At 54.9% G+C, this 24952-nt stretch overlaps 1 protein-coding gene across 1 annotated transcript; it reads right to left on the bottom strand.

The window, feature by feature from the left end:
* Window positions 1-14866: 14866 nt before the first annotated feature.
* LOC104563713 (C-C motif chemokine 3) lies at window positions 14867-15870 on the bottom strand. The gene is made up of 3 exons (XM_010210258.2): window positions 15716-15870; window positions 15390-15498; window positions 14867-15246 (listed from the first exon to the last, which is right to left on the bottom strand). Exons 1-3 carry the CDS (start codon window positions 15786-15788, stop codon window positions 15150-15152), a joined length of 279 nt encoding a protein of 92 aa, XP_010208560.1. The 5' UTR covers window positions 15789-15870; the 3' UTR covers window positions 14867-15149.
* Between the last annotated feature and the right edge of the window lie 9082 nt (window positions 15871-24952).

Genomic DNA, 24952 nt, shown 5'->3' with positions numbered 1-24952 from the left:
GCCAAGAGCGGCCAAAGCCGAGGTAGAAGGGGGATGTTGTGAGGCAGCCAGCAATTCAGGTCAAAGCTTCATTTTCTCCAGAAGAAAAAATAGAGTCCTTTCAACTGTAAAGAGAAAGTCCTGTTCCAGCCCTCAGGCTTGGCCAGAGAGCACATGTGCCATATTGTCCAGGAATTGAATGTAAGGAATCCAGATATGCCATGTTATCCAAGAATCACATGTAGGAAATCCAGGAGTGACTTGTTATCTAGGAATCGCATGCTGGGAAGCCAGACACAGGCTGTTAGACGGGGATTGTATGCAAGGAATCCAGATGTGGAACATCAGATGGGGGCTGGGTGCAAGGAATCCAGATGTGCTGCTTTACTCTGGAGCTGCAGGGAGGGGTGAGAAACAGGCAGACACGTGCAGGCTGCACCTAGCCTGAAAGAGCAGGTACCCAGCTGGCTCCAGCCTTGGCTCAGAAACAGGTGAAAAGCAAAAAGCAGCCTCAAAACCAGGGGCTGTGAGCAAGGCAGGAGTGGGCAGGGTACAGGTCCCAGGGGTCAGCTTGCAGCAGGGCAGAGGGCAACTGGCTGGGGATGAAGGTGGCTCTGTGGGCTCAGAGACCAGCCCTGGAGGTGGGGGTCAGCAGGGAGAGGTGATGATCCTTCTCACTGGTGCTGTACAATGGCCCCAGGGCCACCCAAAGAGGTGCAGAAGCAAGAAGGGACTCAAGGGCCGCTGGTAAAGGGAAGGAGATGCACCAAGGAGGAGAAGAGACGATGGGAGAGTACAAATGAGCTTAAAGAGGTGCAAATAAGGACAGCAAAGTGCAGGCAAAGTCTCAGGAGAAATTCCCAGACAGTGAGATAGAGCAGGCAGTGGACACCTCTCCCAGGGCTGGAAGGGGATGGATGGGAGCTGTGAAGCCTCCCCAGGGAGGGTGAGTGGAGGAGCCGAGAGCAGCCAGGCTGGGCAGGAGTCTCCTGGCCAGGCACCAGGAACTGTGCGGGGTTCAGCTGGTGGGAGACACCTCTGCAGAGTAACAGCCCTGCTCCCAGCCCTTCCTCTGCTGTCAGGACATCTTCCCAGGAGCAGGACAGAGCTTCCAAGCAGCCAGTATCGTCCCCTGACAGTCGAGGTTTGTCTGGTCCCATCCCTGAGGGAGGCTGGGACTGGGTCCTATCACCCCACTAGCTGGGGCAATCCAGTGCCAGCCAGTGATCTGGTGCTGTGAGCTTCCCACAACAGTGCCCTGTGGAGCTCAGGTGCACTGCTCTGATCACATCCCCTCCCTTTCATGATGTGGTTCTCCACATGCTGCTTCTCTCAGCATCCATTTGCGTTGTTCCTTCCTGCCCATTGAGGATGGGTCACAGCATGAGCTGTGCAAAGGGCACCAGGCAAAACACTCAGTGTTTTTCTGACACTGAAACAGGCTTTTTAGAGACTGCCCAGAGCCCTCAACTTCCCCAGAGCTCCTGGAGGAAGGGGCACCTGCAGGGTGGAGGTACATTGTGCCCCAGCCACGGCAATGCACAGAATCAACACATCCTCTCTCCCTTTTTGCTGTCAGGCTGAAGGATGGAGCAGAGGAGGAGGAGCAAGCAGGGGTGGGCTGGTGAGGACGCCCCCAGACAGATGGGCAACACCTCAGCAAGCACCTGAGCACATTGATGGATGCTCTGGGAAGAGGTGAAGGCAGCACCCAGTGCCAGGCACCTCTGCAGGGTGAGGACGGGCAGATGACAGCACTTCTCACACTGAGACCTCCTTTTGCAGACACACGGGTGGGTGTCAGCCCCACTGGCTGGACCCTTGTCCCCAGCACTGTCTGCTGCTCATCTGCATTGCCATGTTTGGTGGCTTAAAGCTCTGCCTGGAGCCCAGAGGCTGATCAGGATCTCCCTTTAACCAGAAGCTGTGAGTCCTACGAGCCGGTTCCCCACAAAGGCTGTGAAGGAACAGGATGAGCACCGTGAGCATCCTCATCTGCAAAGGCTACCTGGAGAATTTCTCCTACAAGCTGGCCCAAAGCCTGGCTTGCAGGAAGACACTGTGCTGCAGTGCCAAAGCTCCAGGCAACCGTGAATCCTCCCAGCATTCAGAAACCCCCTCCAGTGCCTGGCGACCCTTGAGGAGTGGCAAACTGCAGCTTGCCTCAAGGCTGAAGTTGTCTAAATTAGGTTTCCAGCCAGTGGACCGTAGCACACATTTGTCATCACTCCCCAAAGCCTCCCCCACCAGGAAACATCTTTCTGTGCAAGTACCTATAAAAACGATCACGTCACCTCCCAGGCTGCGCCGGGTGAGAGGGATAAACCAAGACTTGCATCCTGCACTTCATTTCCTAGCCAACAAGACCAGGGGTCTGTGATGTGTGGACACCACATCTGGCTGCAACCTCTCCTCCCTGGCCATCAAGCCCAGGCTCCTGGCAGGTCTCCAAGCCCTCAGTATTGTCCTGTCTTTCCAAGGCTCGTGCAATGTCAGCATGAGCATTTCGGGGACTCCTGCAGCAGCTTTTCCCCAGCTCGAGGCTGTAGGTTAACCAGACCCCTTGATCTAGGTTGCACAGCTTCCTCCATTACAGATGTTAAAGTCTTAAAGCCCCTCAGGACTGAGCATGTCTCTGTGCTCTGACCCAGGCACAGACTGGAGTCATCTATTGAACACCTGCGGGTTTGCTCATTACAATTGAACTCCATTTGCTGTGCACAGGGCTGGAACTGGGGCCTGGCTTGATTTGGTTGTCCTAAACATCCTTTTCAAAGGCTTCTCACTGACATTAGCCAGTGACAGCTTGATTTCTTTCATTTCCCCTTCCACCACCAGCAGCTCTTCCCATTGCTGCAGCCCTCCATTTTCCCCAGCCTACCTGGGGTGTCCCACGTCCTTCAGCCCATGGGCTGGACCTTGGTCTTTGACACAGCCCTGTGCAGGAAGCCTTCCCAGGGTAGGAGGACACATCTCCTGCCTGCTCTGAACAAGAAGTGGCAGGGCAGATGGGAGAATCCTTTGGACCACGTGGACTCTGCTCAAAATGCTAACCCTGGATATTTCATCACAACTACAACTTTATCCTGTGCCTGCGCACAGCCAACCTGCCAGAGCCCTTCCTCAACCTGCCAGAGCCCTTCCTAACGTGGACAGAGCAGCTCAGTCAGGAGGCTGTTGCTGTGCAGGATCCAAGGGCAGGCAGGTCCTTCCCAAGGTCTTCACCAGCTGCCATCATCCCACTATCCCAAGAGAGGCCACCAAAGTGTCCTTTCTCTTACAATGGCCACTCTGCTCCACTTCACCAGCCTTCCCATCATGTGACTCTACTTGCTCAGCCTGCCAACCCTCCAAAAAGCACGGTTGAAGCACAAGCAGGAGGATGAGGAAGAGGGGACAGCATGCTGCCCTCTTCAAGGCAGTGACACGGAGTGAACGCTTCAACCTTCATTCAGCTTCCTTCCCTGCGCTGCAGACACCAGCCAGGCTCCCTCCAGCTTCCCACCTGCTGCATCAGCCAGGGCAGAGCTGTCCTCCCCTCAGGCTGGGGGCCACCACACTTACACAGCCACATCGCCTCTGGCAGCTTCTGCCCTCAGGGGGTTCTCTCAGTCCATGCAATCCTGGCTTTCATGGCACTGTTGGGATGAACGAGTCTCAGCTTGTGCTAACACCTCCCACTCTGATCTTACAGCCCCAGCCCGTCATGCCAGCGACTGTTTCTCATTTCAGCAGATTGGCCTTTCAGATGTCCAAACAAACACGCTGCTCATTGATGTCCAAGGCGAGCAGCGCACCGCAGCCAGATCCCCCACACCAGGCCAGAGCAGAGCACAGTCCTCTTGCTCCTTACCCTGACGATGTCCAGAGCCTTCTGCAGCAACCAGCTCTTATCTGTGACTTTCACAACCTCTCCAGCAGTTTTGTTTCTGGCTGCACACGACATCCTTTAAGCCTCTACTCTGCATCTCCAGGGAAGGTGCCGTTTCCCTCTGCAAGCCGTTCCTGCAAGCTGTGATCCCTTCCTCTGAACACTCTCAGCTGCCTGAGGGGCTGCTGGCTGAGCCAGAGCTGCTGGGCAGTGTCCATCCTTCCCAGGCTGAGCCTGCACCTCCCCAAGCCACTGCCTGCCCCAGGGTCACGGTGCTCACCGAGCCCTTTTATCAGCTGCTCCAGTGCCTGAACAACCCTTCCTGGCAACATGGCTTCATTCATTCCTCATCCTGCTTTATCCATCTCTGTGAAGCAGGAAAATACTTTACCTTTGGTGGATTTTTTTCCCCATTATTGGCCAGGGACAGCTCTGCAAACACCCTGAGCTTGGGCCAGTGCTTTGCCACGTTTCTGGCAGCGCTGGGGCCGTGTCCCCGCAGCCGTTCCGTTGCCGTAACTATTTCTGGTGACAGCTTCACTGGACCAGCTGCTGCCACTATATTTGTACCATGTCTTGGGCAACAGCATGAGCAGAGTCTGTGTTTCTGAAAGCAAATCTTTCTGGGACACATGTGTAGCAAAGCTGTAGCTGAGGGCATCCATCCATCCATGTGCAGACACCGATCTCATGCAGACTCTGGACGTGCTCTGACACCGAGGTGCCCCAAACCTGAGGCAAAGAGCTCAGCTCACCAATGCAGCTAATTCATGGTGGGGACCATCCAGCAGCAGCCAGCCTGGGGTCCTGTGCCCACTGAGCTCCCCTCACTCACGCATGTGGTCTACACCAAGCTCCCAGGACTGCCTTGATCTCCAGGTGGTGGGATCATTTGCAGGAGGAAAGTTGGCAAGGTTTGGATGCCCAGTTTATGAGGTCTCCACGTGTAGTTGTGTACTGGGCACCCTCTGCAGGCACTGGAGATGATGGGAGAAGTGCTTGCTTGTTGGTCACACTAAGAACTGCTGCTCCAGGAGGCAACAGCACTGCCTGCTGTCTCCCACCCCCATGGTACCCGACAGCACTCACGACTGGCCCCTTAGCAGTGGCGTGAACCTGGTTCCGAGCACACTGCATGGACCAATTCCCCTCAACCTATCAGCCATGGCATCCAGATACCTCCATGGCAGGATCAGACAGGACAGGGGTATGGTCCCCCCCTCCCTCAGGAAGCCACGCCTCCAGCATGAGGGTCTACCTCAGGCCAAGCTTTCTGCATCGTGTGAGAGAGAGACAGACCCCACCACACTGGGGATGTTCCCACAGGGGAAAGGACAGAGGCCACAGCATCCTGTGCATCTCCTTCCCACCCAGGCAGAGGGGATGGGAAAGGCCATCTCCTCCAGGAGAGCCCTCATTTCACAGCACAGACCCTTCACCTTGGAGATCTGCAGTATGTCACCCTGCCAGACTTGGGACGAGGTGGCAAGGGCTGCCCAGGCCGCCACTGGCAACAGACAGTGGCTCAAGGGGACTCATCCATCCCAACCGAGGCCCGTGCTCACCTGAGCTCCCCATGGGCGAGGTGCAGCTCTGCCCCAGGTGTCCACAGCACATCCAGCACAGGGCAGCCCCCGGGCCACCACGCAGCCCTTCGGAGGGGCCATCAGCAGCGGCGCAGGCGGCAGTGACTCATGGAGCGGGAACGGGCAGTTCCGAGGGACCAGGGAGACAACAACAGTCTGAGATTTATTCCACAAAGCAGCCTGAAAACAAACCCAAGGAATGTTTATTATTTTTCCTATGTGGCAGGGAAATAAAGCCCGATTGTGTCTCGCCTGGAAATGCTGGCACCCCCACAGACGGCTCCTCCGCTGAGATAGCGGCCGCAGCTGACACTCCCAGCCCTGACTCAGGGCTGCCTCTCCGTGCTCTGCCTGGAGATTTATGGGCTGACTGAATCCCTGGGATGGAGCCCACTGGGAAAGGTCATCCCGAGCTGCAGGAGCACCTGCCATGGCTGTGGCTGCTTGGGTTTCCTTTGCACATCTCCCAGGCCACGCACTGGGGACTGATGCCGTCACCCTCCCCTGGAGCTGTTTCCCCCGTGACCAGGGCGATGCACTGGTGGCATGAGAGGGCTGGGACATGCTGTGTGGCTGCTGCCTCAGGATGCTTCTGTCAAGTCCACACCTTGCACGCTGGCTGCACCTTGCCTCAGCATCCTCACAGCCCCACTCCCTCTCCCCTGCCAGCCCCCCACCAGCTCCTGGCTCCAGCAAAGGCCAAGCAAGCTAACACTTGAGACATCATTGGTCAAACAGCACCAGTCCAGTCCAGATCCTCTGCAACCAGTGGTGCTGGAGTCACTGGGCAAGGTGTTAGAGACTATGCAGGCCAAGATATATCCAGCACAAGGGCCCAGACACCCTACAGACAGCACTGCCTCACCCCGAAACACAGCTGGTCTCACCATACACCACATCCTGTCCAGATGTTCCCTGCAATGCCAACAAACCACTTCCAAGAGATGTGAGCCCTTGTATCCCTCCCTGGGCTGAAGTCCCTGATGGTGCCATTCCCCAAAGCTGCACCCTCCCCTTCCCAGGTCGGGAACAGCAGCACTGAGGCTGGAGGAGTGTGGGGACAGGGCACAAACACAGCCGGGACAAGGGCCCTGGGAAGGACAGGCATTGGCAGCACTCTGACTCCTGATGAGTCCCAGAGGTGGGCAAGGCCAAAGAGAATAAAGACTGTGGGCAGCAGCATCTCACACACACTGACTGCTTCTGGCCCAGCTGACCCTTCAGCAGCCATGCCCCCAGGAGCCAGGCTGCCCTCCTGCTGCCCACCAACCTGCTCTGCAATCCGAGCTCACGACTTTCTCCAGCTCTGGCCTCAGTCCTGCTGCTGCACAGGCAGGCTGGGGAGGGCTGGAGCCCGTCCTGCTCCCTGCCCTGTCTCACAGAGCTCAGCCCTTCACAAATCAAGAATGTTTGTTTAAAATTATTAAAAAGAACCCTCAAGTAGAGTCAGGGAAACCCTGAGACAACAAATGAACACGAGTGTGATACTAAGCTTCAAAAAGGCAGGCTGAACCAGTCTGTGCCTCATAAAATAATGAGTGAGCATTAGGAAAAGATCCTTAAATACCACAGATAAAAAAAGCAAAAGCATCTGGCACAGACTGTTTGCAAAGAACATCTCTTGCCTGAGAAACTTAATTGTTTTGTCAGGAAGAATTACTGGAAGAGGCCAATTAGAGCAGGGTTTTGGTTTGGTGCCTGGCCTGATAGTCCTGAAGATTATCACCCACATGCATGTCAGTGTCCACACCAGCTCTGGCCCAGTGGCTGCAGCAATGCCTGGGAGCTGTCAGGCAGCACAGAGGTGTGTTCTGGCTTCTGTGGCCACCAGCCACTCTAGGAGTGGGTTCAGGGTCTGTTCTTGAGCCCCAAGGACCAGAGTCCAGAGGGGCTGGACTACTGCTGCCATGAAGCAAAGCCCTCAGCCCCGGGATCCCATGGCTGAGAAGCCCAACTGTGGAGAGGGGCTCTGAGAGCTGGAGAGGACAGGGAGGGAAGCTGAGTTTGCACTGTGATGGTGCAGCAGGATTATCTCTGGAGCACAGGCACCATGTCTGGGAGCAGCCCATCATGACGTGTTCTGGTACCAGGAGAGGATGTGCAGCACCATCAGCAGAGCGATGCTGGTGGGTTAGGACCATCCTGGCACTGAGGCCAGGAGGAGGGTGGCATCCCAGGAAAGAACACTGGAAAAAGAGTCTGTAGGGCTTGGTAATGGGGTCAGGAGCCCTGGGCACCTTCAGGGAGCAGCCTGCATCTTCACCACCCCATTTCTGCAAACCTCTTCCATGGTTTCCTCATCATCAACAGCCTCCAGCAGCACCATCTCTTGGTGCCTCCAGCCCCTCACCATCTCCTGGCTAAGGCAAGAACTCCTGTGTGCTATCAGAAGATTTCAGAGTAACTGGGTTTGCAAGGGGCTTGTGGAGGTGTCTGGTGCAGCCCCACTGCCTCTGGCCCAGCAAGGCCAACAGGATGACATTGGCTGGGGCCCTGTCCAGTCAAGACCTGAACATCTCCAAGAACAGACATCACACCAATCCCTGACCACCCTCAAGGGGGAAAAAAGCTTCCAATCAGGAAAAATTCTGATGATTCCCTGTGTTGCAACCAGTAGCCATCACCTCTGGTCCTCCTGCTGCACCCCAGCAAGCTGAGGCTTGGAGCATGGAATGTGCAGCCCCCAGCACCCCTTCCTTGCTGCTCTCCTTCTCCTCCTCACCCCTTGCTACATTGCTTTAGCCAGTCAAAACAGACCTGTGGCCCGGTGAGGGGTCAGATGGCTGGTGAGGCCACTGGCCCTCATGGTTGGTCCAGGTTTGCAGATGCTGTGCTTCACTGGAGCCTTTGCCCTGTCCACATCTCAGGGCCATGGGGAGTGTGGAGGTCTGCAAGGGCAACACGGGAAGTGGAAAAGGTCAGAGGCAGGGAAAGTTGTAGAACAGCCTTTGCTAATGGAGACATCCATTCATGGCAGACAGATACCCAAAGCATGAGTGAAACCAGACCCTGGCTCAGAGATAACAGCTCAATTACAGCAAAACTGGAATTCAGACCATGGCTTGCTTGCTCTGGGGGAAAACAGCAGACAGAATAACAAAAGACTCGCCACACAGCCCCAGGCGTCGTCCCTGCCTGCTGGGCACTGCCCCAGGCAGCCCACCCTCAGCAGCAGCAGAGGGTCCTGTCCATGGCAAATGGGCTGATGGCACCAGGGATGCTTCCATGGGGCTCCTTGTGGTGTCTGAGCCCTGCAGAGCATGGCCAGCCCAGGAGCCAGGGCAGCATCCTGCCTGCCTTGGGGACTACTCACCCTGCAGGGTGGGAAAAGAGGGATCTGAGAGCCCACACACTTTTCCAGCACTGCCCCTGATGGCAAGGCTGCAAACAGTGCCCAGAACCTCACTGATTTAATTAAAGCTGGGGTTTTTTTCTTTGTAAAACTAGCTGCAAGTCTGAGCCCTGGCAAGACACATCCCTGGTGCTTCACATCTCTGGCCAGGAGGGGTGACCTGAGGCAATTCCTTCTTCCAGGTGGCACCCTATCACTGCAAAAATCCCTGCTCCCCTGTCTGCATGAGTGGGAGGCTGAGAACCAAGTGGGGGAGACAGGGCACTGACCCCTGTCAGCAGGGAGCCCGGCGTGAGCAGCTGGGGCACATGGGGACAGAGCCCATCCTGCACCCTGACCTCAGCCTCAATGCACCCAGGGACACAGCTCTGAGCTCAGGCTTGTCTCAGCCCTCCCACTGCCTCAAGCTGTGATGGATGTCTGGCAGGGCTTTGAGGAAACTGGTTGGTCCCATCCAAAACCCCAGAAAGCTCAAAGTATCAGCAACCCCCCAGGTCTCTGTCTCTTGCTGCCCACCGCAGTCCCACTGCCATGACCATTCCCCTACAGCATCAGCCATGAGTGCAGAGGGCAACCAGGGACAGGCCAGGGGCAGCAAATCCATCCACCAACTTTGCTCTGAGGGAAGCAGAGGATCTGCTGTGGAAGCGTTGCTCTGAGCTGGACATCACTGGTAGTTTTAGGTCCTTAGGACACTGTTTAGGGCTACACACACCCATGATCATCAGCCCAACAGCCCAGCACAGCCCCCCATGCAGCAAAGGTCCCCTGCATGGCCCAACACCCCCCCTCCAGCAGCAACAGACCCTTTCAGAGCTGTACCTTGGTGGGAGCTTTTCCCTGCTTGGGCAGGTTTGTGGGCTGGGAAGCAGCTGCCACAGCAGCCTGAGCACAGGGCAGCGAGGGGGCTGCAAATCTGGGGTTATGGGGTGTGCTCCTGGGACACCAGACCCCTGGCACTCTCATCATGGGACAGAAAACATCAACTAATCCCCAGGAGAATACATTGGCAGGGGGGGCTCATCACTCTTTGCTCCCAGGACTGGTAGGAGGCTGCTCCCCCCTGCCCTGAGTCCCTGCAATGGGACAGGGCAGCTCCTCAGGCCACGGAGCCCAGCCAGCCGCCAGCTCCCCTCAGCAGCTCCAGCTCAGGGCAGGAGCACTGTCCCAGGATGTGATTGTCAGGGGGAGGAAAGCAGACAATAAATCACTGCATGGGATGTGATGGGAGCTGGGTCTGGGCCATGGCAGCCCCTTCTGCTCCCCTTGCCAAAGGGAACAAGCAGGGCACAGGGGTGCTGGCTGCGCTGCCGCCAGACGCAATCCGTCTGCAATGCTGCCTGGCCAGCCAGGGGCTGGGCAGCTGCCCTGGGTATTTATATCAAACAGGGGCAAGAGTTCTACTATTTAATTTTCTTGCTTTTTTTTTCTTGCAGTACAGCAGGAAATAGCTGGGATAGTTACATACCTGGTGAGATGGCTGAGAGCAGGGGCCAAGAAACATCGAAGCTCTGGCATCAGCCCGAGCGTCCAGGGCTGCGTGTGCATCTGCACGCCTGGCAGGGGGCAACGGGGCACAGCAAGGACCCCCACGGATGGGCAACACTTCAGGAACTGGGGGTGAGCTGCCAGTGTGCTCTGGGAGGCTTGAGGTGAAGCCCTGAGCTCCATCCACCCAGCAGTGAAGCACAGCTTGCAGGGAGCAAGCACATGGAGCGCAGCCACTGTCCCACCTTGGAGACAGATTCAGACACCCCCTCATGTCCCCAGCACTGGATTTGGCTGCTGACAACAGCCCAGGAAGGAGTCAGGCCCCTCCACAGCCCATGGGGACCGTAGGAGAGAGGAGCTGCAGTGTGCTTACTCTTCCTCCTGTCCCAGCTCCTGCTGCCCACAGCCACTGAGCACCCAACCAGGTCCTGGCATTAGGCTGATCTCATGCTGCCAATAACGCACCAAGGCTGGATTAGGGACCTCCTGAGGTCTCTGCCACCCAGCTCTACTAATCTTTGTCTCAGAGGCAAGACACATTAAGCTGTGCTGTCTACCCCCAACACCCCATGGTGACCCTCAGACCATCCTCCTCCAGGACCCCACCATGCCAGCCAGAGGCTCACTGATTGCAGACCAGACCTGGTGATGATCACCTGGCTGGGACACCAAGGAGTGACCTTCCCACCTCAGGGCAGGACAGAGCCAACAGAGAGCAGAGGCGAGTCAGTGGGCTGCAAGAGACCAACCTTCAAAAGCAGGGAGAGGACAAACCTGGAAAGCCTCTCCTAGGGCTTTGGGCACAGAAGTCTCCTCCAACACTGGTAGTTCATTGCTGCTGTCTCCACCATCAAGTCCTACTCCTACCAGCAAAGCACTTGTCCACCCTTTGCCAATCAGACCAGGTGCCTCTAATCCCCACAGTGCTCCTCCAGCCCCACAGTGCTCCTCCAGCCCCACAGTGCTCCTCCAGCCCCACAGTGCTCCTCCAGCCCCACAGTGCTCCTCCAGCCCCACAGTGCTCCTCCAGCCCCACCTTGCCAGCACAAGCAGCCTGACTGCAGCTGCTTGCCTGAGTTTCCTTCTACAGCATTTGCCTTAACGAGGTGCAGGAGGAGGCAGTTATTCAATCACTTCTTCAACACATCAGGATCATTTTTAACTCTGAGTTGGTCCTTTGAAGACTTCTCCCAGGGCTGGGCAGTCTGTAAATGCATGGTCTTCAGCCCAAGGTGCTGAAGGCTGCTCTTTGGCAGCACACAGGTTATAATTGTCCCAGGTGAGTCGTGCTCCCTGCTGACCAACGTGAAAGAGCAGCAAATGCCTTCCTGCACTCAGGGATGAGCCGTGTGCCTTTGCACCTGCCTTTTCCCTGGCTGCACAAGGAGGTTGGTTGCTTGTCCCTGGGCTGGATGGTGGGGGAGTGCCCTGTGGCACCATGTGTCCCTTTGCATTGCCATGGACAGTGGTGAGGAGCAGCCACACAGGACCCATGCAGGGTGACATCCTCAGACCCTTCCCCAGCAGTTTGCACTTCAGAGACCTCCAGAGCCAGAGCTGAGCCTTTCAGTGTGATAATCCCTGGTGGATCTTTCTTCCATGGACCTGAGCTGAACCCATGTGAGCTCTCAGTTCACTTGTTCTCCGAGATAATCCAGAGGTGAGGTTTCTTCAGCCGGTGTTTGAAGAGCTGAAAGACAAAAGCCCATCATCACACTTCTGAAAAGATGGGAGTTGATCCAAAAGCCCTTTGCCCAGGCCTCCAGCCCACCCTGGGCTGAGCAATCAGTCCTGCTGGCAGGATGGACATCAGCTACACTCCTCACCCAACACCACAGCACAACAGGAAAGTAGCCAAGCAGCCACCTCAGTGGTCACACCTCCCCCAGACCACAGAGACCACCGAGACCACCTTCCCCTTCCCTGGAGCCCCCTGGGCAGGGCTCAGCCATGCCGGCGGGCCGAGCTGCGTTTGCCCGTGCACTCACCCTCTCTCTGATGATTTAGTGCTGTTTCCGCTGTCTGGGCCCTCCTCCTTATTCTGGAGATAATTGCAGAGATTTCCATTTTGCCAGATTCCTGGCCTCTCTCTGAACTTACTCCCTTAAAGCTGTTTCTGAAGGACCAGGCAGCTGCCCTGTAGTATCCTCCCTCGCACAAGCTTCCCCAGAGTTATTACGTAGCAGTTCTCAGCCCATAGTCCTCACTTTGCTGCTCTCCTTCCTGCCTTTTCCAAGATATTAATTGCACATCCTCTTCCAGCTGCAACTGTGAGTTAGAATAGACCCACTACTAGCCTGCCTAACCAGGTCATTTGGATCAACGTGGGTTGTGGAGCGCTCAGACAAGCGGCTCAAGCCAAGAAATCCAAATATGCAATCCTCCTTCAAAGCTGAAATCCTCCAGCAAAGGGAGGGCAAGACTCAACAGCCAAGGAGCACTTGGTTGACATCGTTTCAACCACAAAAGAACGTGTTGAGCTCTAGGATGAGGGAACTCTCGGCCCATGGTCACCGTCACCCAGACCATTGTCACCGTCTCGTCCCACTGCTCTCTACCGCTCAACCCAGACTCAAGGCCTCTTCTTTCTCTTCTCTTCATGCATCCCCTGCATGTGTTACACTGTCTGTGGCTGCTGATTTGATTCCAGCTGAAATTTGCAAAGCTCAGATCAGCTTCAGCTGGGTTCAGGAATAAAATGAGAGTTTGACCTCTTTGGCCCCACTCCCCCAGGGAACCCCACAATGCCCATTGGGGCAGGAGTTGAAGCAACTAAGGGACCCTCCATCACAAGGCAAGGGCAAGCTGCTGAGCTCACAGCAGAGCTGGGACTTACAGATGCTCCTGTGAAAGGAAGGCCTGGGCTCCAGGGGGTGATGCAAGGTTGGATACAGCAGCCCCATCCTCATTCCTGGGTATCTGTAGAGTTGGGGGCTGCTGGAGGGAACTGCAAATTGCTTTGTAAGAGTCAGATACTCAGATGCCACCTAAATCCCAGCATAGACGGTGTCGAGATGGCTTGACTTCAGCAAATGTCCAGAATGGCTTTAAGAGCATCAAGACAGCCCTCAGCAGACAGGGTCCAGGTCACCACTGTGTGTGAGCTCCCTGGGAGCAAACACCTCGAGGGACACTGGGGCTGCAGTTTGGATCTGCACACCTGGGTGAGGAGCAAACACATGCGGGACCACCCTGTGGCAGCCGGTGTCCCAGCAGCAGGATGGATGGGGTCACACAACAGCAGGAGCGTTTGGCTGAGGCAGAGTCCAGCCTGCCCGTCCCGGGAAGCAGCCCCAGAGCCGGCCGGGCTGCGGCAGCCCTGGAGAAGCTCCGCGCTGCGCCCGGCGGGGCGGCCGCGCCCTCTGCAGAGCCTGGCTGGGAACGCGGCTGCGGGGCTACGGGCGCAGAGCAGCAACGAGCCTCTGTGCCTGCAAACTGCTGTGCCCCAGCCCATCCCCAGGGTACCCGTTCCTCTGGAGGAGAAGCGATGATCCCAGGACAGAACCTGTGGGGATGGCGGCAGGTGACGGGGCGCAAGGACAAAAATACGCTCCGTGGGGCAAACACGTTGGGCAATGTGTACAAAGGCACATCTCAGCCCAGCCAAAATGGCTCAGCACAAGGAAGGAAGGTGGGTGCTGTGGGCACTGTGCCCCCTGCCAGGTGGGTGCTGGAGCTCCAAAGGCACCCGCAGCCCCGTGGGCACGGCTCAGCTCACGCTGCACAGGGGACACAGCTCGTGGCCAAACTGCTGTGACAGGGTTATGAAGCACCTGCACAGAGCTGTTGGTACACAGCTGCATTTAGGGGTGTTGTACAGGCCAGGCTCAGTGGCCTTCAGCACCCAGCAGCCTGATTCCACAGGCCCCTGTGACGGGGGAGGCAACACACAGTCGCTGCTGTGGACACTGTGTCAGGACTGCTGGTTGCTAAACCCATCCAACACGCTGACTGACAGCACACACCTGAAGCACTGGCACAGCTTATTCATCACAGTGACGCTCCTCACCAAGCACAGACTCCCAGGGAACACACTGCAGTGGACACAATGTGCAAGACTGGGGTGAAGGGCTGGATATTCCACATTGCCCATCATCCCCACACTGATGGCTTGGCTGGAGGAATGAATGGGGTGTTGAGGGGTAGCTAAGGATGCTACCCAGTGCTACAACCTTACAGCACTGGAGTTCACATCTTACTAAAGCAGGTGGGACAGTCATAATCAAACACTTTATGATCATACCACTCCACTTCCAGTACAAAACATGCTGAGGACCGAAACTCTTCCAGGTGGCAGCTCCCCCACAATATTGACTACAGGGGAATGGAATTGTTTACACCAAAGGACGGTGTGCTGGGACCACAACCTGTTAGTCTACACATCCAGATTCATATCCAACCCCTGAGAACACTGTATAGGTCTGGACCCCAACTTCTCCTCTCAGTTTGCACCCTCTGCCTATATGAGACTCAAGTTTCAGAGTTTTGGGTACCTTTGACAGGTCCCTGTGCCTTATCTAGAGGAGACAGAATGGACTTGTGGGTCCCTTCCACCACTCAGGGCTCCAGCAGGGACTTGAGAGACACTCCAAGGGGCTGACAGCACAAACACTTTATTTAGTCATCAGAACTTCTCCTTCACAGGCACATTGGCATCGTTTAAATTATGTTTAGTTTAAATTATTCACATATAGATTATTTTTACATTTTCCCTTTTCTTAGCAAAATATATTTAGTTTCACTTAAATAAGTTAAATAGAAGAAATGTTCCAGATGAAGAGGGCTGCAGATGCAGCACTGCCCAGCGTGCCAGGGGCTGGAAGCCAGCCCTGCCAGGGCAGCAGCAGGCATGGTGGGGGAGTGGGATGAGTCAGTTCTTTGGGGTCTCAAAGTGCTTCAGGTGTGCCTGCACCCAGGGTGCCTGGGGGTCTGCACACAGCTCCTTCTTCTTCCTTTTGGTGACCAGGCTGCAGGGAGAAAATACACTTTGGTTCTCTGGGTCCTGCTGGCGGCACCCAGGTGTCCCCAGCCACGTCCCACTCCACTGCCAGCCACCCTGGGACACTGCCCCAGCCTCCCCTCCCGGTCCCTGGCCACAGTGGGTACTCACATCACTCCTGGCTTGGCACAGTTGCTGCTGGTGGTGTAGGCAGAGCTGATGAGGCTCCGGGGGATGGGGCGTTGCTGGTAGGTGAAGCAGCAGCTGGTGGGAACGCCGTCTGTGAGGGCAGAGAGCAGAGGCTACAGCACAGGCTCTGGCCACACCAGCCCCTGGGCTTCCCCAGGCACTGCCCATCTCCTGCTTCCCCCCAGGAGCCCCCTGGCCCCAGCTCCTGCTCACACCCTCCCCATAGCCACAAAGGTCCCCCACTGACAGCTGGAGAGCTGCCCCAGCACCACCCAGCCCCAGGAGGGACGAGGTGATGTCAGACTCACCAAGATGAGCCTCGGATGGGGAGCAGGAGGCCACGAGCAGGAGAGCGACCAAGGCGGCTGCCAAGACCTTCATGGTGCTGTGGGGCCGAGGGCTGGTGAGCAGGGCTGTGCTGGGGCTGTGCTGGGCTCTGGGCTCTCCTCTGCAAGATGCTCAGCCCCTGTGCCCATGCACCACTTTTATACCCAGCCCCTGGGCGGGCAACGGGGTTTCAAGGAAAGAAAATGAGCGCATCATACCAGGGAAATTCTGCCAGGATGACCCTGTTTCTCTGAGAGGAAGAGACAAAACCACAGCAGGGGAAGTGGTGGCCAGGGGGCTGTGACTTTCACATTACCCTTGGAGGACTGTCCAGAGCCCAAACCCCTATGATACTGACCCTGCTGCTGCTGCTGCTGCAACGGCCCCACAGGCAGGAGCCAGGCTGGGGCATGAAGCTCAGTGGCCAGAACCCTGAAGGCCACCCCAAGCAGGCAGCTGGGAAGCAACAGCAGCACAGCCCCAGCAGAGCCCCAGCAGCAGCCCTGAGCGAGGTGCTGCTGAGCTGCTGTGCCAACACCATCCCAGCCCAGCTGCCACGGCACAGACACCCCCAGTGCTGGCAGAGCCTCTGCCAGAGGGCAAAGGACAACATGGCCCCAGGTTTGCCACAAATACTTCCCACCCTGCTCCACTGCAGGGATGCAGGGTCAGCTCCATAATGGATGTCTCACCCTTTGTGCTGGCAGAGCAGTATTCCTGGGCTGGACACGTTGCAGAGGCACAGAGGACTGATGAGCTGATGGGGCTGGACTGTTACCTCACTGCTGGGCTGAGCACTGGGCTCAGGCTGTAGCCTGGTCTGCCACCCACCCTGGCCCCAGGGTGAACTGAAAGAGGGATTTACACCTCACTAAGGATTTCAAGTTTTGGCTGCAGTCTGCAGCCTCTTGACAGTCAAGCTGTTGCAATTATCACTTGCCTACTTCTTCCCAAACAGGATAATTTCATCCCATTTAAGATCTCTCTACTGGCTTAGCCTCAAAAATAGCAAATACATCAGTGTCAGGAGACTGGGCATTGAGAGCAGGAGCTGGAGGGAGGAGAGGATTCTGCAGGTGCCCACTGAGATCAGCTTATTGCAGCCTCACAGCTGAAACCTCCAGGAGATCATGGTGTGACTGAAAAGGGGCAGCATTTGCAGTCCCAGAGGGTCATTCCCAAACACTCCTGCCGGTGCACACCCATGGAGAAAGAGTTGCCAAATGTGCCACTTCCTCCTATTTGTATTCTCAGTTTTTCCTGCCCTGTGGTACCACTAAAGGTTTGCTGCCCTGCTCCCAGCTGCAATGCAACCCCCCAGGCCCTCCCTGCCTGCCTCCTGGCCCTGCCCTGGGCATGACTAACTCCTGCCAGCCTGACTCAAGGAAAGACTCAATCAGCTGAGGTGCTGAGCAAGGGCTGTGGCTATCCTCACCACAGGGGATGTGATGCTCAGGGATAAACCCCACAGGGACTGCAACAGCCTTTAGCCCAGGAATCCTCCCCTGACAGCAGGTCCCTGTGTGAAGGACTCCCCTCTGAGACAGCCCTTGTTGGAGGGAAGGTGCAGCAGTAGGAGAAGGAGTCACAGTTGTTTTTAGAAAAGACAGGGCAGAGGGGAGAATGGGAGTAAATCATCCCACTGGAGACCCTCAGGAGGAGCTGGGCAGCTGATGTGCCTCAGGGTGGTTGAACCAACAGGAAGGACTCCCCAGCTCCCTCCTCCAGATGCCTGTGGCTCAGAGGTTTCTGTTCAAGCCCCTCTGTTCCTGCGACCACAAAGGAGCAAATCCTTCATAATTCAATGGTGACCAGGGTCTTCATCTGTGGGGCACTTGTGAAAGGGCTTGGAGCAGAGGTAAAACCTGCTGATAATGCTCCTGCTTGTCAAATGGCACTGCAGAAACAAAAGCAGAGGGAAAAGCTCAATGCCTCAGAGGACCAATGACCTGGCAGGGGCTGCCGAGATGGGCTGCGGAGTCTCCTCTGGAGACATTCCAACCCAGCTGGATGAGCTCCTGTGTGCCCTACTCTAGGTGGTCCTGGATTCTGTGAGGGATAGTCTTGAGGAGAGCAGCCCTGAGCCAGAGCTGAGCTGGGTTTGGGCAGGAGATCTGAGCCACGGGGCCCACAGCCAGGACTGGGCAATAGCAGTGCTGAGTGGTGGGAGCCCCTTTGCCTGCCCAAGCAGAGAGAAGAGGGAGGGACAGGAGGGCAAGTAGCAATGGGAAACAACAGCCAAGGTGGTGGTAAGGAATATCCTGCCCCCAGCAGAGAGCAGAAACCAAAATCACCTCAGTGACAAGGAGAAGCAGGATGATTTGTGGGCACTGGCTTTGGCAGGTACCACAGGGCAGGTTCTGGGAGGAACTGCAGGAAATCTCTCCCTGGCAAAGGCTGTTTCTGATGGAAATGACTAAAACATTTCCTCTGTGCTGCAGGAGTGGTTGGCTGAGCTTTCAGTTCTGCATTTAGACAGGAGGCGGATGGGACTTCTTACTGGATGCTGATTAGATACTTTCCATTCTAACTGGAATCAAAGATATTCAAGTGAGTTGCACAAAACTGCAGCTCAGCAAAAAATAGTTTGTGCTGAAGTGTGTTTCAGGAATTAACTGTAAGGAAGTGATGTAAAGGGAGAGTGAAGAAATTCAAGTTATATTCCTCCTGCCATGGAATACTTGTGTAAGCTTGATCAAAGCAGGGGGAGAAATGACAACACAACAACACAGGAGACCAACCCCAGCCTTGCAAACTTGAAACCAAAATGAAGTAAAGCCCATTAATTAGGAAGGGAAGCAACAGGTGCCACCTCTTTTTGGCTTGTCTTTGCATAAGCAAATGAGGTTATGGTCAAGCACTCAGCACAATGAAAATGTAGTGCACATAGGTGAGAAAAGGGGACAGAGAACAAGTGAGGGAGAGGAAGATAAGGCCCCAGAGATTCTCCTAACTTCCTCCAGAGATAGGCTGTGGCCATCTCTGGATGACTGGTGAGTGGCAGGACAAACTGACATGGACTTGGGGAGGTAGGAGGAAGCCAGTGATAAGGAAACACTACTCTTGCATTATCAGATGCTTTTGGCACAGCCTTGCACGAGTCTCCTTAAGAAAACAAGGGAATTACAGTCCAACAGACACATTGCCCCCAAGGTCTGTGAGCACAGGGAGCACCACTGCTGACCTGGGAGGGCAGGGGGGAGGCAGAGGGACAGGAGAGGTGAAGAGCTGCACTGAGAGCAGCCAGAAACAGGGGGGACAGCACATAGAGCCCCAGCTCTGCTCAGCACTGGGGTGGCTGCTGATGGTGAGGAAGTTGCCCCTTTGAGCCTCACATTTCAAGAAATGAGTGATAGAAGAGTGAGAAAAGAGCGACAGGACAGACCTGTGTCCAGACAGGGCAGCCAAGTGATGTCACAGGACTCATTTAGACTGAAAACCAGGGGCCATCTGTCATTGTAAGGAAACCATGGAATTGTTTTGGGAAGTGGTTGGAATTGGTTGGAAAAGATCATCAAGTCCAGCCACTAACCTGACACTGCCAAGGACAGCAGCATGTCCAGTGCCCAAGCCAACCTCAGCAAAGCTTCCCCAGCTCTGCAGAGAGTTTACCCTGAGGACACAATCCTGCTACCTGCCAGAAGCCAGCTGTATTGCTGACCCTGAGTCAGGGCAGAGGGATGCTCTGCAGCTCTCTTAGGAGAGGCTGCCAGGCTCGTGGGGGCTTGTGCTGTGCAGCACTACAGGCATCACAGCAGCCCTTCTGCCTTCACCATACACCAGAGTAAGACAGAGGGAAACCACAGGCTGCAAGAAATGAAAGGAACTGCCACCACCAACATCCCATACAAGGGCAGAAAAGGCTGCAGGGTGAGTTATGCAACATCCATCCAGGAAGGGACACTCATTGATAAAAATTATGCTGGAGGTTACAAGGAAGCAGTCTCGTGGCTGGAGGTTACAAGGAGCACCCAGAGGAGCCCTCAGTCCCACCCTGCCAGCAGCTCTCACTGACTCTTGCACATGCTGCTTGATGAGAGCAGCTCAGCATTCAGAGTAGAGCCCCTAAACCAGGCCTCACTGATACCTTTCCAATTCCAAGTCCTGAATGGCCCTTCCCCCTCAGAAGATCCTGTGCTACACCCTGCACAAACACCCACAGCCCAGGTCAGGGATGGACCTTCTCCCAGCTTGAGTGACTTCTACACTGGACTGAAATAGAGTGGCAAGAGCAAGACTCATCACTCCTCATGCAGGAGGCTGCTGCACACCCCTGAAGCCCAACAGCAGGGGGGTGGTTTGGCTGTAGGTGTACTCTGCAGCCACCCAGCACAGCTCTCCCAAACCACAGGGGCACTGAGCTGATCACCCTCAGCTCAGGCCAGCCCAGCACCGTGTTTCACCCAGAGATGGCTGCAGCCTCATCTTCTGTCATGCTCCAGGCTCCTCATGTTGGCCCCAAGCCCCCAGCCTCAAGCCTCCCTTGTTCCTTAAGGCAAGCACACACATTTCTTTCAACAAAAGTGAGGAGAAGAAATGCCCTGTGAGCCAAGCAAGCATTTACATGAAAGAAGTACCCTGCTTCTGTACTCAGCAGGATTCAGAGCATGAGGACAATGAAACACCCAGGTTAGATGCCCACTCTCCAGCCCACTGACACCTTCTTGCCACACCATGAGCCCAGCTTAGCTCTGCCTGAGCTCTCCCAAATGGCACCCACAGCCTTCCCCTTGGTGGACACACAGTGCTGACCTCCCGCCATGCCCCATCCTGCCTCCTGACTTGCAGCTGCAGCCCTCTCCTCACCATAGAAGCACAGTATAGTTTGGGTGGGAAAGGACCTTAAAGCTCATCTCATTCCACCCCACTGCCATGGGCAGGGACATTTTCCACCAGCCCAGGTTGCTCCCAGCCCCATCCAACCTGCCCTTGGGCACTGCCAGGGATGGGGCAGCCACAGCCTCTCTGGGCAACCTGTGCCAGGGCCTCACCATCCTCACAGTGAAGAACTTCTTCCTCCAATCTCATCTGAATCTCCCCTCTGTCCATTTGGAGCCATCACCCCTTGTCCTGTCACTCCAGGCCCTTGTACAATGTCCCTCCTCATGTTTCTTGTTGGCCCTTTAGGGACTGGATGCTGCTCTCTTCTGCAGGCTGAACACCCCCAACTCTCCCAGCCTGTCTCACAGCAGAGCTGCTAACCCTAGGGCCAAACCCTGGGGCTAATTCTCACCAGGGATGGTGTTGTTTTTGCAAGGGGCTGTGGACTCTGGCCTCCCAGGTGTACTGGCCTACAGCTCTGCTGTGGCACGTGCAGAGCCAGTGGCTCTCAGCTCCTGTCTCTGCGGAGATCTGTGCCTGCCCACGTGAACACATCGTTGGGCCTCTAGAAAGAAGCTGTCTGATTGCAAGGAGGGATTTCAGTTTTGAGTTTGCAGAAACTGACCAGCATTACCTCCTGCATCCAGACAGCAGATTGCATCAGCCCCATTTCCATGCAAACAGGCTAAAAATAATCATCTCAACTTGCAGAGCTCAAGTAGTTCCTCAAGTAGTTGTAGCTCATTAGACCTGAAAAAATAGTGTTTCACAGAACCCCAGAATGGTGGGGCTTGGAGGGCACCTCTAGAGACCCCCTCAGTCCAACCCCCTGGGAGTCATTTGACTCCTGAGTGAATATCATCTGCTATCACATTGCTCCACCAGCTAACTCTGCCAAAGCCCAAACTAACTCTTCTCCAACCCTGATGAATGTAAATCACGTTGTATTTTGCAGACAGATGCTTCCCACTGAACTCCCCTCTCCAGAGCCCCAGACACTGCCCAAGGTCCAACACACTGGCTGCACGTCATGCAGCACCAATCCTGACACACACCAGCACTGACCAAACTGCCTCTTCTGTAAGATCACAGGCATTTGTGATGAAGGAGATGCAGTGGGTCACCTGGGCTTCAGGGAGACTTTTGAAACGGTGCTACGTAGTAAGTTATTGGCTGAGCCAGAGAAGGTGTGACTGGCATGTGAAATGTAAATGGGGTAAAGAGCTGCTTGAGAGGGGCAACTGCTTCAGGTGAAAGAGGATGAGTTTAACTGAAGGGGGCTTACCAGAGTTTTAGCCTCAAAAGTTATTGTGCTTAACATTTGCATTCATGATCTTTGCACAAAATGCAGGAGGATGCAAAGGAAATTTGCTGATGAGGGAAGCCAAGACACTGTCATCAGCCTAGAAGAGGCCAGGATATCACACAGAGTTAATAATGACCTTGAGGACTGCAGCAATGGAGGAGGGATTTGATTCAGCAGCACAGACTGTGTCATCATGCTGTTGGGGACAAGGGATAACAGAGACAGCCATTCCTGTCCAGGAGGCTGGAGCTGGAGAGGTCTGGGGCAGGGACAGACCCACGTGACAAATCACAAGAGTGTGACAAGACACTGCAGTTAAATGGCACAAAAAGAGTCAGAGGCAAAGAGCCTGAGCTGGAGGGACAGGAAAGCAAAAGGCTGATCTGTGAGAATGCATCAGTCAGCAGCAGGGCTGGAAAAGAGGTGCAGTGGATGGTGCTGGTACAAGGGCCTATGGACAGAAAGCAGCTGGGCACACAAATAGATGGGAAATTGGAATGCCACATGAAAGCTGTGAGTTTTTCACGCAGGTCTCAGACCCAGGCAGGGCAGGTAACAACCAAGCACCACTGGCATGGGTTTCAGTCCTCCCAGGCATCCAGCACGCTGCAGGAGCCAGCCAGGGACAAGGTGGGATCTTCCCTCTGAAGTTGACTCTGTCTTTGCAAGTGACTGAATGAGAGGTGTTTCAGAGTCCTGTTTTAAAAGGTGTCACTAACCAGTGTCATTTGGCAATCAAAAATTCTACAAGGCTGTACAAACACGAGCAGCCCAGGCAGGCAGCAGCTGCTGCTGTCTTACCCAGGCCAAGAAGCAGATTCACTTGTTCCCCTCCAGGACTGGAGGTGGTTTCAGTGGTTGTGGGGTTTTGGTATGTGATTAACTGCCTCACTCTGAAACCCTTCTGGCCTGCTCAGCTCAACCATTCAGGCTGGAATCACTGAATAACAGCACTTCTTACAAATTTTCCCCAGAGTATCCTTTTTGGATGCTCCCATCTCTAACAGCTCCTCTTTCTCTGCCCTGAAGGCTCAGGGCTGAGGCAGAGCCTCTCAGTGCAGACACCTCATCTAAACTGCTTCTGCTTCCCATGAGTGAATTTGGCTTTGCAGTTGCAGCCTTTTCCTCCTCACCTTCCCTGTATTTACCCACCTCAGCTCACTGGCTTTGCTGTCCCTTTCACTGCACATTAAATCTCCTTTGGAATCACCAAGAGTTTCTATTTCTCCCTGGCCAGTTCCCTCTGCAGAGCTGGCTCTGGTCATCTCCCGTGAGTCCCTCAGAGCTTCTTGGACTCTCTCTGCTGACTCAAAAGACTTTTACAACACTATTTAAAGTTTTCAGGCTTTTTCTATTAACTTCCTCTTTCTCTGGAATCTCCCTTTCAAATTTCCTGGCACAAGACTGTTTCTAGGGTCAGCTTGTATCCCTTTCCCCCTCTCAGCCACAGGATGTGAGACTGAGTCACACAGCACAAAGGATTATTTCATGGTCCCTCCTGGTCTCTCACTTCTATCCTTAATCCCCCTCTAGAGTCTATCAACCCCAGCACTCAGAGCATCCCCTCATCTCATGGCCCAGACACACAGCTCTCTCCTTGGACAGTCTCTTCTACTTTTCAGCTGAAGGAGACTCATTTTTACTCTGTGACTTCCCCAGTGAGGGCACAGAGGTCTGTGGCTGGGCAGGTAATAAGCTGTCAAGTCTCAGCTTTGCTTTTAGGACCAAGCCTGAAGTAATACCAGTACCAAAAACCATTTTAGCCCTTTACTATCTTTGCAAGACACAGCTCATTCCTGCAGGCTCCTCCCCCTAACCCTGATGGGTGTAATTCAGCGTGACAAAACCTTCTCCTCCTGATTCAATGTGTTCTTTGGAGTGAAAACTCCTATCTTACCCTGTTTAAATATCTCTATGGGGTCCCAGAGGTGGGCTTCCCTGTGTGCCCACAACCCCTCCAAAAAGCTGACCCTGCTCACCTGAAAATGCCTGGCAGGAAGCTGGAAAGGAATCCAAAGAGTGCAAAGAAACAGAAGAGAAGTAACAACACATGGCTGAGTCCTGCATCTGAGCCTGCCTTTTGCCCATAGAGCTGTGTGAAAACAGTTTGACCTGTGCTTTTTGTCACCAAGGACTCATCAGAGCCATCCTCACATCAGAACTGTGTGCCCACCATGCTTCCCATCACCAAGAGCAGCAGGTGCTCACCTCATGCCTCCCACACACACTCCTGAGGTTTGGGCACAAGTGCCAGGGATGCTCTGGGAGGGACACAAGGAGTTGGCAGCTGCCTTCAGAAACAGAGAACACCTCTCTTGGGTAGAAGCCTTGCTGGCTCAGAGTGCACAAGGCCAGAGAGAAGTGAGGTAGTGTGATGCAGAGATGACAGCCTGTTCACAAGGAAGAAGAGGGAGCAGAATTGCACACATGGAAGCTTCAACAGCAGCTGTGCAGGCAAGAAGGGAGTGCATCATGCTGCCCATCCCTGGGCTCAGCAGCAGCAGTGAGGGAGGGAAAGGGCCAGAGCAATGTCAGAGTGAGCCACGTGCCCTGGAGCCCAACATCCAGAGCCAGGCCAAACCTGGATCCAGGGTATGTGAGTGTGGACCATCTGGGCTCTGAGACAGGTCCCTGGAGAGGGCACAATGGCTCTAAGATCAAACTGGCATTGGCTCACTCCCACAGCTCAGATCAGAGCACACTGCTAAGCAGGAACACGCTGTGTCTCAGCTCAGGCTTTTATAGGGGCACAGCGGTTACAGCAAGTAAGTTTTCAGAGAAACACAGAAAATAGGGCTTCCACACAGAACATCAACACTCACTGGCACTCCAGGAACAGACTTCTGGCTCTCCAGGTCATCTGCTGCCACTTTCTCACTGCTGCAACATTTTTCCTTCCTGCAGTTTAAGACCAGAACAGTGTGCCTTCCTCAGTATGGAAACAAAGGATGGATTTGTTCTTTCCCCCTTGCAGTGACCGCTGTAGCCTGTTCTTGGGCCTCTCCCACCCTCTTTAGACAAGACACTACAATTCTTCCACACTGCAAACGTAACAGGCCTGTGCTTGTTTCACAGAGCATTAATGAAAACA

The sequence above is a fragment of the Colius striatus genome, chromosome 20 (assembly GCF_028858725.1).
Source record: "Colius striatus isolate bColStr4 chromosome 20, bColStr4.1.hap1, whole genome shotgun sequence".
Lineage (NCBI taxonomy): Eukaryota > Metazoa > Chordata > Aves > Coliiformes > Coliidae > Colius > Colius striatus.
The sequence above is the reverse complement of the archived record's forward strand: the minus strand, read 5'-3'. Positions and strand labels throughout refer to the sequence as shown.